The following is a 13,954-nucleotide window of genomic DNA, read 5'->3' as shown; positions in this document are numbered from 1 at the left end:
CAAACGGCTTCTTTTGCTCTATGCTGACCCCTGTAGTTTGCCTATGAAGTTTTCATCCACTATGAGGACCCTCGAGGGTTCAAAATCCTTAATTTTGAAGAAATTTAAGGTAGAGAGGAAAAAAATATTTCCTGTAAGAGCAAATCATACAAGAAAATGCTATGTGATTTTAAGATGTTTATATATTTTAAACAGGAATATGTTTTTTCCTATGGATAAAAAGATATAAATGACATGCTTGGTAAATGAGGAAAAAAAGAATGCATGATTACCCTGTGTCACTTAGTGAGGTGTTGTATGAGAAAGTTTTACCTGCTGCAGAAGAGAATGAAAGTCTGTGGTTGCATACATGCGATTTCTATCAAAAATATTAAGGTTTAGAATTGTCTCCTGAATCCTAGCAGTTTCCACATTAGTGAATCCTCTCAGGGAATGGACATGAGAAGCAGTATGTCATTCTCAAATATATAGCTGTTTCAATTTTCAGGTGAGAATAAGGGTGAGGATATCAGAGCTGTTTCTGCTAGATTGGGCTCTGGGAACTCATTTCTGGAAGTCTTGTGCTAGGCTGGTTTAACAAATCCCTTAAGGGCTTAAATTATAGGCAAATGAATGGTCTGAGTTCCACTGGGGACTACAGTCGTATTAAAATAAAGAACTGTTAAGCAGACAGATAATGAATTAGAGTGCTCGCTGTCTTTTAGGAGTGAGTTTTTACAGAGGATTCTCTAACGGTTTTAAAAAATAAAATAAAAAACACTGGAAAAAGCTGTTTGACTGGGGCTGGTGAATGCCTCCTACATGGGAAGAAGATTTCAGGTTCATGGTGGAAATATGGCTGAACATGTTGCAGTGCCAGCTAAAAATGTTCTGTCTTTTTCCAAGCATGCATACAAGGCAAACCGAAACTCTTATTTTGAATACAGAGTTCAGTTAGGTAATTCCTGCTCTTGTCTGCTTCAGACTGTGCACAAAACATAGGATCAGATCTTCAGGTGACAGCATCAACAAAGGTTCTGCAAATCTCCTTGGTCTTTTACCCTGTTTCTTCTTTCACCAACCTTACTGCTTGCTAATAGCATTGTGGTTTTGGAAATGGTGGGAATTCATTGTGCATGGATCATTGAAGTGTGCCTCAGATGAGGGCAGAATCAGTCTTAGCGTGGTATCAATTCTCCATTGTCAAGGCAACAAAAAATGAGCCAAAGATTATTTGGAGATCAGATCCTAGAAGTAATGGTTAGCTTATCCTGTTGCTGCCTTTCTGAAGACAACTGCTTCATGAGGTTTCTTTAAGTCTGCTTTAATTGTGCTGGAATTGTTGGTGTGCCTAATTGCAGGATGGATCAGCATTAGCACTGTTGGTCTAATTGTTAGGGTCTCTGTGGCACTGTAATGAAGAAATGTGTTTCTCCTGGCTTTATAGTTTTAACTGTGAAGACTTTAATTACCATTATACTTCAGTTACTTTCAATGATTATTTATATACATTATTTTTATTAAATGTTTGTATTAAAAGCTTTTTGTACTAATGAAGTACAGGATCTGAATTTCTGTTGCTAACAATGTGTTGTATGGTGCCACTGGTAAGATGGATGTAGGTGATGGGAATGTTCTGTGGGAGAGTAAATGTAACTTAACTTGTGAACTGTATTTTTCCTGACATGAGCCCAGAAGAGTTTCATTGACAATAAGACAAACAAAGGGTGTTACGTATTTTGAAAAGGTAACTTACACAGGATAAGAGTCATGCCACATAAAAATAATTCCTTCTCTCTTATAAAGACTAGAGGTAATCCTTGATATAAGTCAAAAAGTCAGCATCACTTCTGGGAGAATAGTCCAGGTGAAAGAAGATTATTGTGTACAGGGCAAGCTATAATAAAAACTGTCAGTTCTGTCAACCCATTCTGACTAAGGTCTATAGAGGATTAAAAGGATATTGAACATCATGTACCAGCTGTCTTCTATGTGAAAGGGATCACTATTGTGGTGAATGGAAATGTACTGGTTTAAAACACTTGTAAGACTAGGTGTGGCTGAGGAACAAGTGCTCAGGGTGGCAAATGAACTGCTTTCAGGGACTTGAAGGAGCACAAATTTTAATAAGTAACATTGAAATAGTATCAAGAAATCAGATACAAACTAGCTGGTGCAAGTACTTTATAATATCACTGTCGGAAAAACCTGTTGTCAGAAACTAGAGCATACTTTATTAGCACCATTCATTAAGATAAAGGTGTAGTGAACAATTATTAGAAAGTTGTAGTACAAAAGTAATGAAGTTTCAGATAAATGGAAACAAAAAAAAAAGAACACAAAAAACAAGAAGACAGCCAGGATAGTGGGAAGAGAAGGGTTCCTGCTGTCAAGAGGGATTCAAAAGTAGATGAGAAAATACAGTCATATATAGAGAACAAGGAAGAAAGATGAGTCACTGATGAATTGAATGGTTTGGAATCTATGTCCATACGATTCACTACCTCTTATATATCTGAAAATAACCTTGTCTGTATGTGCCATTATACTGTACTTGGGTAGGAGGTTTTCTTCTCTGAAGGCTAACTCTAAACTAGCATTTTATCCTTTCAATGGAGAGCACTTACCTTTCATCTCCTGCTGCTGCCAGCAGCAACATCTTACCTGTTTCTGATTGTGTGGACTGCCTGTCCACACAATTTGCTCCTTCTGGTCATCGTAATGTGCAGACAGAAGTTTTTCCATTTTTCCTTGGGCCTACAGAAGGCTCAGAGGACCCTCAGCTTGTCAAAGAGACAATGATGTGGGAAACTTTCCTTCTCTTTCTATAGATATGAAATTTTCATACCAATTTATGTAATACTGAATACTTTTGTTTTGAAGTTCTGTGCCATGGCAGGCACTTTGTGCTGGGCATTTCTAAATATGCTATTCTATTTATGAAAAAAAAATAAAATCAGTTCTTGAAACACAAGTGCCAGAAGTCATAGGCCCACAAGCGGCTTTTTATGTTATTTTCTTGCAATTCCTCTACCTTGCAGTCTGTAAGTCTCCATACCTGCTTATATATTTCCTTCCAACATGTTGTTTTCTGTATGAATTCTGTCCTGCTAGGTCTTTATGTAGCCAGTAAATTGCTCCACACCATGGGTGTGGCGTTTTACTGCCTGTCTGCATCAGTCCATTAGGGCTCACTGTCTTTCCAGGATGCCATTGTTATGCATCCAGAACCACAATACCTTTTTGTACAGTCTATGTTTACTGCTTTTCTGTACAGATTCCAATGCTCTTTACGTTTAGAGGCATTTTGATGTGATTATATCTGTTCTTTCTATGGTGCAAAATTATGTGCTCATAGTTGGCTCAGGGATCATTTTGTCTTCATTGTTAAAAGTGCATGTACACAGTAGAGTTCTCAGCTTTACATGTGTTAGTTTCTTTTTCTGCTTCTTGATTTTGAATGAACACAATTCCTCTAAGTCTCATTTGTTTTGGTACTCATCAAACTTTGCTATCGATTTTTATTATGTTTTAGTATTTATACCTGACAACAAAATCTCCCTGCTGTTTTGTAATCTTTCTGCTCTTCTGTGCCCTGTGAAATGTAAAGGAAGACAAAAGTAGGCTTTTACCAGCCTCTTTTCATTGCAGTAGAGGAGCCTTATGGATCTTTATCTCAGCATCTCTTAAATTAAATACACATCCAAATCTCTGAATGTGAACTGGTCTCAGATTTGTTAAATGGAGTCAGCTCATTCCCTTAGAACTGGCTAACCAAATGATGTATATACTAAATAGCTCTGTGAGTGTCTAGACTATCAGGGCCATCTCTCTGACTAGCAGTTAAAGTTTTAGAAACTTCTCCAAATAGACCCAGAAGCTCTTTTTCAAAAACAGTATTTGTGCTGTTGAAACTCATGTAATTGGATTAGGATTTAATATGCTTCTAAGTGTCTGACAGTGACCACGCTATACTTTATTTAGTTGGAATTTTTTTTGATGTGACATATGAAAGTTCGAAAGGTTATCAGCAATTGTCTCTTGTTAAATATTAGTCCAGAATAATTGTTTCCTCCCTGGCCTTTCAGCAAACATGATTGTACTTCAGGTAGTATGTATTTTGCCAGTTAGAGAATTATTCACTGCTGTTTCAGGTAATGAAATAACTAAATTGCCCGTCTTTGTTTAAAAGCAAAGGCATGTTAAGGATTAGTGTGATCAGATATTCCAGCTTTAAAATAAAATACTTAGAAATAATTTCAACAAGTAGACAATGAAAATAAACTGAAAATTAGCTTTGGCTACAGTTTCCTTCTTTTTTTTCCCCCTCTGTAAACAAAAATACAGAGCAGTTTTCTGATGTCATTATGTCCCAGAAGAATTTGGTACAAAAATTAGTTGCTACGTTATCTATTCCTTTTTCCTCCTCAGTTGTTTTTTGTTTTTTTTTTTTGTTTTGTTTTGTTTTTGTTTTTTAATATGAGACACATTTCATAGTTCTCTTGCATTTTTTTTATTCCCCAAAGAGTTGTATTTGTTCCAGAAATTTGCAGTCTATTTCTCTATTCTATTCTATTTTTCTTTTCTTTTTTTTTTTCTTTTTTTTTTCATTTATTTTTTTTTTTATTACTTTGAAACGAAAATTGCTATTTTTGAAGTGCTTTTTTATTCCTTTTATTGCTTTCAGATGTTTGAAATTTACTGTTCTCGGTGTTGCTGTTGTTGCTGTTGTGGGTTGTCTTGTTTGTTGTAGTACCTATGCTATTAGTGGTGGATTGAATGAGTTTGTGTGTGAGGACATGATTTCAGGTGCCAATTCTGCACTGACAAAATTGTTAGGTACAAACTCGATAGCTGATAATGTTGGGCTACTACATAAGTATCTTTCATGTACGTAATTTTGTTTCTGATAGAGATTTACAAACATGCTCACCTTAAATCTTAAATAACCTTAGTGTTGCAATATTTTTGAAAACAAGAAGTTCAAGATGTTAAGTTCACTGGGGATATGTATGTATAATTTAACACTCTTGAATAAGAGATGTAAATTTTGTGTTTAGATCTGTGGGAATCATGAAGTTCTGTAATGATATAATTATGGGCATGTCTGCATGGCTTTGCCAAGTAATGATATTTGCATAAATACAAGAACATACAGCATTTGCATAGCACTTTTAGGAGTTTTATATCTAACTTAATTTACCATTTTTCAATAAGAATGAGTTGAAACAACAGCGAAGAGCTTCCAAAATGAAGAATGTTAATTTTCTTCGAGTTTCTCAAGTTGGGGTTTAGTGGTACAAAGAGTGTGTTGCCTTTTGCATGGAGAGAAATGAAATGGGGCAGAATTGCAGAATGGCTTGGTTTACCTTAAAGATTTATCCTGTTCCAGCCCCTCTGCATGGCAGAGTTGCCACCTGCCAGCTCAGGCTGCCCAGAGCCCCATCCAACCTGGCCTTGAACTCCTTCAGGAATGAGGCACTCATAGCTTCTCTGGGCAGCTGTGACAGAGGCTCCACACCCTCTGAGTAAACAATTTTTTGCTAATATTTAAAGTAAGCTTATCCTCTTTCAGTTTAAAGCCATTTCATCTTTATTCAATGTGGATGCTGACTATGAGCTCTTCTCCCAGTCTGTATACATACCTGGGATTGCCCTAATATGGCGTTTTAGAACCTCATTAGGTTCCCATTGGCCCACTTTTCAAGTTTGTCCAGGTCTCTTTGGATGGTATGCTGCCTTCTTATTGTGTCAGCTGCATCACTCATCTTGATGTCACCGAAAAACTTCATGAGAGTGAACTCAGTCCCACTGTCTATGTCATTTATAGAGATACTGAAGAGCAGTGGTCACAGGAGCTGGTATTTTGGGGACACAACTTGTGACTGATCTCCAGCCAGACATGGAGCCGTTGATCACAACCCTCCCTGCCTGTAACCATCCAACCTTCTTTATCCACTGTGAATAATCCACCCTTTAAAAACACATATCCCCAATTTATAGATAAGGATACACTGCAGCATAACAAAAGACCTTGCAGAAGTCCTGAAGTGAGTACAGCATCTTCTGAGACTAGTGTAGCTCATGTTTCTAAAATAGGTTCTGTTCCATGAGGAAATAGGTGAAGCATTTGACAATGTGTTCTCTGATAACCAAAAGCTATTTTTTCAACAAATCATTTGTTATTTCAACAAATGCTGACATAATTATTCACAGAGATTAGCACAGATTTTGCTTTGTCTAATGCTATGCAACTTTATGCAGTCTAGAATAGTATGACATTTTAAAAACATAACTTTTTTTTATTGGTAAGCATGTAGATCTTCATTTGTCTTTGATAGACATTAGTAGGCGATTTAGGAAAAAAAAAAGATTTTATATGTTCTTAACATTATTTTGAGCTAAAAACATACTAATGGAATAACCTTTTAAAATGAAAGGGGAGATTGGGAGATTTCATAGAATGGGAAGGCAGTTAAAGAAAAGTAAAGAAATGTAATACTTAACGTTTCTTTATATGGGAATGTGCATGTTGAATTGTTGAATTGAAGCTCTTTGTAATTGTTACCACATTCCCTTCATTGTGTTGTATTTTGTCTGTGATCTTTTTTTTTTTTTGGAAGGATCAGTCACTTGCAGCAATTGATGTAATAACTTTCTGGTGAATGATTCTACAATTGTATTTACACTTTTTGCCTGGCTCACCAGAATGCAGTACCTTTGCTCCTTGGTACAGCAAATGCACTCTGTAATATCTATTATGGTATGGTCAAAGCATAATTTATTGTCAAATAGAAAAATAGGTCAACATGAATGTCACTTGATGATCAACCCCCCAAGTTTAATAAAACACCTCACCAGCATGCATTTTGCACAGTGCTTGATGTTTTATTAGGACTACAGTACCTTACAGTACCTAGCTATAGCAGGAGTGTAATTACAGAGCTGTCAGGGTGATAAGTGGGATTAATGGCAGCCTGGTGCACTTTAGTCTGCAGAGTGCTCAGAGAATGGGAAGATGGTATTATTATAAGAGAAAGTCTGGACTGGCATATTCATGGCTCTCTCCCCTCCTCCCCAAAAGCTAGCATTCAAGTTGGAGTTGCCTCCCCCACTCCTTACTAAATAGCTGACATTTTCAACAGCTGTTATTTGTGAACCAGCTCAAAATTCAAAAAAGATACAATTCAACAATGATGCTTAATAGCCACAACTGGTAACCACTGTACTGCTTATCCTGCTACATGCCATTCTAGTCAGTTTTGACATGAGATTTTTCTTTATATAGTCTGCAGAAATGTATTTTATATTAAGTGCAGCTCTTTTGATACAGGGCTGTTACATTTTTAAAGGAAAACACGTTCAGGAAAGTCAAGAGACAAAAGTCATAATGAAATCTTTTCCTTTCTACTTTTTTTTTTTTTTCTTCTTCTTCTTATTTCCTTACTGCCTACATATAGACAAAATGTTTATCCAAGCCCTTACCAGGTCAGGTATTTTTTTTTTTTTTTTTCTAGTGTAACTCTTCCCGGCATTTCATACTAGTGCTTTTCTCTATTTTCATCTCCTTGGAATGCTTAGAGCATCTTCCTGGCTCAGTCTTTGGACACACAAATGCAAACATTTTGAGGTTCCCACTGGCCTGTCTTTTCTGGGTAAGGCATTTATAACACATGCTTGTCGTGCAGGGCAGCAGTGCATGTAACAGCCACAGCTAAATCTGCTGGTACTTGTCTGCTAGAGCCCTCTGACATCCTGGCTAGTTGAGTTAGTAACCTGCCATGCTGTTGAAACTAAGTCTGGCTTTACCACATTTCCCAGCTATTGCCATCCATGAGACTTATTTTCCCTTAAATGTTTCCTCCGGGACTCTTTTTGTATGAATAGATGTATGAGGAAAACCCAACAGTGCTACCAAAATTACCTTCAAAAACAGCCACAGTATTGCTAGTGCCGTGGTGTCTGCAATACCCATCTAGATGATAATGAATAGGAAGATGAAAGGCTAATTAATCTTTTACTTAGCAGACTTTGCCTTTTCAGTTATTCCACCCTTAACTGAAAGAAAAAAAGCACACCAGCAAACAAAAGCAAAAGCAATGTATGTGATTGACAAAGTTAGTCCAGTTTTTCACTGCAGGTATTTCTATCTTGTTTGTTCTTTTTAATTTACTTTTCATTTCTTTGTGTGTATTGTCTCTAAGATTCTTGCAGTTAATGTGTGTGCAAATTAATTCAATAATAACAAGGTAACACTTTGAGTTTTTAAACAGAAATTGTATGAATATGCTCTGTATTATTCATTTGCAGCTTATCTTCTCCATGCTCACTTGAAATCCTTATGTTGTTGGCAGCATTGGTATTCCATATCTCTGTGACACATTTTCCTTTCTGCAGATGCTTGAAGTGCGCAGATGCCCCCTGTCAGAAGAGCTGCCCAACTAATCTGGACATCAAGTCATTCATCACAAGCATTGCAAACAAGGTAAAATCACGCTGGCAGTAGTGCATAGAAGCAGAGAACAGCAGTTGCTTGTGGATTGGTTAGTGCTATTGCATTACAAGGTTTGTTTTTGTAAAGTTTTAAAAATGAAATAACGTGTTTACAACAGATGCTTTAAAATTCAAGTCATATAATTTTTAATTACTTTTACAGCAGTTCTGCATTAATAGAGATAGCGTATACTGCAAATCAATTTCTTTGTGTCAATTTTGCTGTGAAGGTTTTGGTTTTCGGTGGTTTTTAAATGCACTTGTAATCAAAAAACTGAGTATTACTACATAAGAATTTGACTTTGCTCTTAAATGAGCTGTTACAGGTACAAACTTTTCTTTCATCAAAGATGTTATTATTGTTGTTGAACGAGTTATTAAAATTTAAGTTGGCTTTGGGCAGAAATATGACATGAAGGTGGCTGTCTCAAGCAATGTTTTCTCATTTTGCTTGAAGAATTTCTGCTGAATGCAAATGTGATGTGTCATGTAGACTAGCAGGAAAATATTGCAGGAATAAACTGAACTTCTTTTTTGGAGGTATTAGGCTGCTTTCTTTTACTATAGTAATAACAAAATCCTATATATATATAGAGAGATAGATAGATAAATAGATTTATGTTTTACAAATGACTTTGAACTATATGAACTAGGAGTAAACTAACATGTCTGCAAAATTAATATAAAATATTCATTAGGCAGTCTGGGATGGCCCAAAGAGGATTTGGATGTTGATGCACCTTACTTTTCAAAACTTTCTTCCAGCTGTGAAATCATTAGCTGTGGTATGATTTGTTTATCTGAAAGAGCCTGTCTAAACTCATAATGTACGGGAGGTGATATGAAGATTGTGTGGCCTCACATTGTGCTTTGCCCCTCCTGGCTGTTGGGTGCAGCTGGAAGGGGCTGTACAGGCAGAGCTGGAGAGAAGCGAATGACAGCAGTGTGGCCATGCATGAATTGACAGCTGCCTTGTTGGCACTGCACCTTCACAAGAAGTGTTAGGATAAGAGGAGATCTAGGATACATGCATAAATTATAATGTAGAATTGATGTGATTTACAGTAATTGGCATTATGGCCAGCATCTGCAAATAGACAGTTTCCTTATAGTGTCTATACTTTGTCAGCATGGCATTGGTTTCCATGAATGTCAGCATCTGTTTGCAACCATGGTGTAATACGTGGCATATTGCTTGCTATTATCTCCTCCAGGCATTGTGAAGCAGATCAAGTGAATGGGGAAGGTACCAGGCAGTAACAAAAGATCTAGTCTTGTAATTGAGATATAGTTTGTTTAGGAAGTGTAAAACAAATTTTATGAAAGTGTTTTGCCAGAGTTGTCGTACTTGATCAAGGATTAGTTATGCTACTGTCTTGAATAGGACAGGGTGAAGTGTTGAAGATAGAATAGGGGCCTAATTATTGAAATGAGAAAGCTGGGAGTAAAAATTCAGGGAAGGCAAACTGAATATCACAGCAGAAGATATCAGAAGAACTGGCATCAGTTCTTCCTCATCCGCAGATGAGAAATTTGGTGGTCCTTTTAAACTCTTATAGCCTCAGAAATGTGGTGTCCTTTTGTTACTTGGCAGTAAGGGCAAGTCATTTTAACAGCTGATTCATTCTAAATTCTGCAAATCCATTGCAGAGCAGAGAAAGTCAAGGTGGGTTGACTGAAGAGTGTTAGATTTTGGCAAAGGTATACTGGAATAATAACAGAAATCTACCTTAAAGATGTGAAGTCTTTATCACGCTGCTGACAATGGGTGCATTCTTCAGGATTTTAATAGAGATAGATTTTACTTCTAGGTGGATAGTGAGTGAGGTCAACCCTATAGAATTTTGGCTTTTTGATAACTTGAAAGCATCTTGGAAGCTTTAGCTTCTAGGTAAGCCTCTGCTTTTGCTCTGAGCAAATGATATGATCAGTTGCTGTTTTATCAGGAAATCCTGCTTTACAAAAGAATTGCAGTATACTGCTTTTCTCTCAGGAGACTTAACATTCCTTAAGGGAAAACCCAAGTATTTCAGATTGCCAAAATATAATTGCAGCCTTTCTTTTTTGGACCCCATCCCTAGCAGTAGCTTCTGTATCCAGTTTAAAACTGCAGTTTTTATAGAAGAGTATACTATGTTTTTGGTAATTGCTAGAGTTAAGGTGGAAGTTAAGAGGGAGATACAGAAAATTGAAATGATACACTTGAAGTCCTGGCCTTGGCAGAGCTGACATGAGAGCCTGATGGTGTGGCTGGCACTGGATTGGCCTCTCCCCCATTTCATTCTATTGCTGTAGTCTTTGAAGTACCTGCATCATCTGCTATTTGAGGAGACAGAAGATAAGAGAAGTGCATTTTTGGAAACCCCACTGAAACTTCTGCCTTATAATTTTGAAAGTTTATGATGGAAATGGAGTTATTTCTCACTTCATTATACAGTAGGTTAGTGTAATTTTTCTAAACTTTTATTAGAATGATCATTCAGATATAATTCAACAGTATGCTTGCTGAATATTTTTGTATTATCTTAAAGGTTTAGTTAAATGTGTTTGAAGAGAATTTTCAAAGTAAGTTTTTCTTGTTGTTTTCACCTTGAAAATATACTTTCTTTTTTTCATCTAATACTTCACAAACACACAGACAAAACAAAATTAGAAGGCTACAATATTTAGGTATTTGAGGTCAATATGTCTAAGAAATCCAAATAATTTTTCTCCCACTTCTAAATCTTTCTTCTTGATTCTCTCAGGGAACTCCCTGCAGCAAGTTACTCTTCTAGTAGTTTAGAGTAGATGCAATTCAATGAATTTCTCATCCTCCTATGTGTTTAAGCAGTAAACAGTATTGTACTCAGGTATATTTAAATATTGTTCATTATTAATACACGTGTATGTAGATAGCATGATAAAAATGAATTACTTTGTTTGGTTTTTAGGAGCTGTATTGTATGCAGTTCACTTTGTTGGCAAACTGCTAAAGTAATCATAGAAGGTCAGGGATCTGAAGTTCTGTAAAGCCTGCAGCTTTTTAGATGTTTACAGACCATGTACAGTGTAGTCATTTCTTGCTGTTCTGCCATTAGACTCAAGGGTAGAAGAGGGAGAGGGAAGGAGTGGTTGTTTCTGGGTTGAGAGGGTAATTGAGTTGCCAGGTTCAATAATTCTTGAGCATTTTAGAGGAAAGGATGTCTCTTATGGTGCATTGTGCTAGGTCACTGTAACTCAGTAGAGTTGAGGCCACAACTTTCATTCTCCTTTTCCTTACAAACTGGATTACAACCCCATTTTCTAAAGGTCTAATCTAGTCTGTTTTGTCTTCCTCGTTATCCTTTCTCAGTTGCAGGCTGCTTGCATGTGTATCTCTCAGAGACCAAATTTCAATTTCCCCATGTATTCATTACTACATTTGTTTTTGAACATCAGAAGGTGATGTCCTGTCCTGCCTGTGCTTCACACAGCAGAGTATATTTTTTGTTTTGTAATGGAAAAGAACCATCTTCATTATCTTTCTTTTAAAATTTAAAAAAATTAAGGAAAACAAAATAAATTTGCTGCAGAAAAAAGATCCTCTGCTTTGTTATCTCCTCTAAAATACAACCAGCAGAGAGCTTAGGAATTTGTGCCCTCCTTTCCTTGTGTTGATATATCAAAGCAGAAAAAAAAAACTTTACAAAATGGAGCTCTGCCACCTTCTATCCTATGGCTGGTACACCATATTTTTTTATAGCAGCAAGATATCCTATAGCTCTCAGCCCTAAGGGCTGATTGCCTGTCCAGCTCTCCTTTTGTTAGGCAGGAGAGTGTGCCAGAGGAAGCTGCCAGGAGCTGCTCACCAGTCTAACTTTGTACTGTTCAGTGACTCAGTCTCAGAGTTTGTTGTTACTGGGCACCTTCACGGTTGAGTAGTTACGTTGAGAAACTGATGGTGCAGTTCAGACATAGGGATATTAAGTTGTGTTATATGACACAGATGTAAGGAGTGAGAGACTCAGCCTTTATAGTTTGAGTCTGTAATAAAGAACTGGGGATGCAGTAGTATCTTTTGTGATACAGGTACTCAAAGTCACGCTCTGTTCCTGCAGCCTCATGTTACAAGCTGTCATGTTTTTATCTCCGGTCTTACAGTAGCATCTCGATTCTTGATGTTGATCCAGCAGTTTTCTCCTGATTCAGGAGGACCATCTCATGTATCTGGTCAGAGCTGACATGTCAACCATTTTCTAGAAGACCTCATAAGTAGATATAAGCCTCTGGCAATCATTTAAAAGTTAAATATATATATATATATATATAGAGAGAGAGAGAGAGAGAGGAAAAAAAAAAAAGCCACAGTACCTTCTGGATAGGATGAACTTTTTAGATTTAAGACAAACATTTATATGAAACTGAAGAACACAAGCATTTTCAAAGGAGAAATGGAGGACCAAACAAGCTGGAGGCTAGAAGATGGATACCCAAGGGGTTAAGGTGAATCCAAAGTTTGTGAGACTGAAGGATTAAAAGAGAAAATGTATGTGATGTCAACTTCAAGTGAGGAAGAAGGAAAAGTGTGTAGACAAAGGAAGACAAAAGACTCTGGGATCATTAAAAGAAAATGAAAGGAGAAAAGTGAAAGGGTGGTAGGAGTTAGTATATGACAGAGAGAAATGGAATAATGGCTCTTCTGTTCTAGGGGAACTCAAGGTAAATTAACGAAGGACATCTATGTGCTATTGGAAAGACTGTAGAAGATCATGAGTTCATATGTAAAATACCGTACAAGGGATACTATTAATACAATGAAATATTGTAGAAGTCAGAAAACTGCTTGATGATTGGTAATAATTATATACAGATATGCATCACAATTAATTTCTAAGTACTACTTTGATTCTGCAGGCTTTTGAAATTGCTGTTTTTATTCAGCTTTCTCTGTTAATCTTTGTATATTTCAGGTCACTGAATACACAAAAAATTTAAAAGGAAAAGTAGTAATGGCGTTAAAATGATGTACTTGAAGCAATGACTTTTCTTGAGATGTCTGTTTGTACTTAGTGTAATGGAATGGCTGACAGCTGGTTTCAGTTGCCATAGTGTAATTATGTAGAATAGACTTTTGCGATGACACTATGTCAATTAAGGAATCTCTCACATTCTAGACTACAAAGGACAAAATGACAGTACAAGATATTTCTCCCGTTCTTTTTCATAAAAAGATAGTGACACTGTGTGAAATTGCAGTCCTGTTATGATGACATAAGTCAAATGATGTGAAAGATTTCTGGATTGATTAAAAATCATCCACATTATTGTATAGAATATGTATGATTTGGTTAGCAGTTATGTTTTGTTCATTCTTCTTGAAAGATATTTTGGTGGGGAGCTGGCAGACTGGGGGCATTTCTCGTTATGTTTGAACTGGTGTGTGTCAGTGTGAAAAATGCTATTTATACAACAATGTACTTTAAATAGTGGTTCTTCAGTATGTGGATGTATTTTAATCCAG

At 36.6% G+C, this 13,954-nt stretch overlaps 1 protein-coding gene across 5 annotated transcripts in view; it reads left to right on the top strand.

The window, feature by feature from the left end:
* Nucleotides 1-13,954, top strand: part of DPYD (dihydropyrimidine dehydrogenase) — a 314,271-nt gene that overhangs the window by 69,111 nt on the left and 231,206 nt on the right. For all 5 annotated transcript variants that reach the window (XR_011904470.1, XR_011904471.1, XM_072342915.1 and 2 more), the window contains exon 4: nucleotides 8,377-8,464. Coding sequence is in view for 3 of the 5 variants with exons in the window: in XM_072342915.1 (XP_072199016.1) it covers nucleotides 8,377-8,464 (88 nt within the window). In the remaining 2 variants the exon portion in view is untranslated. The remainder of the gene's footprint in view (nucleotides 1-8,376; nucleotides 8,465-13,954) is intronic.

This window comes from Excalfactoria chinensis, chromosome 8, assembly GCF_039878825.1.
Source record: "Excalfactoria chinensis isolate bCotChi1 chromosome 8, bCotChi1.hap2, whole genome shotgun sequence".
Classification (NCBI taxonomy): domain Eukaryota; kingdom Metazoa; phylum Chordata; class Aves; order Galliformes; family Phasianidae; genus Excalfactoria; species Excalfactoria chinensis.
The sequence above is the reverse complement of the archived record's forward strand: the minus strand, read 5'-3'. Positions and strand labels throughout refer to the sequence as shown.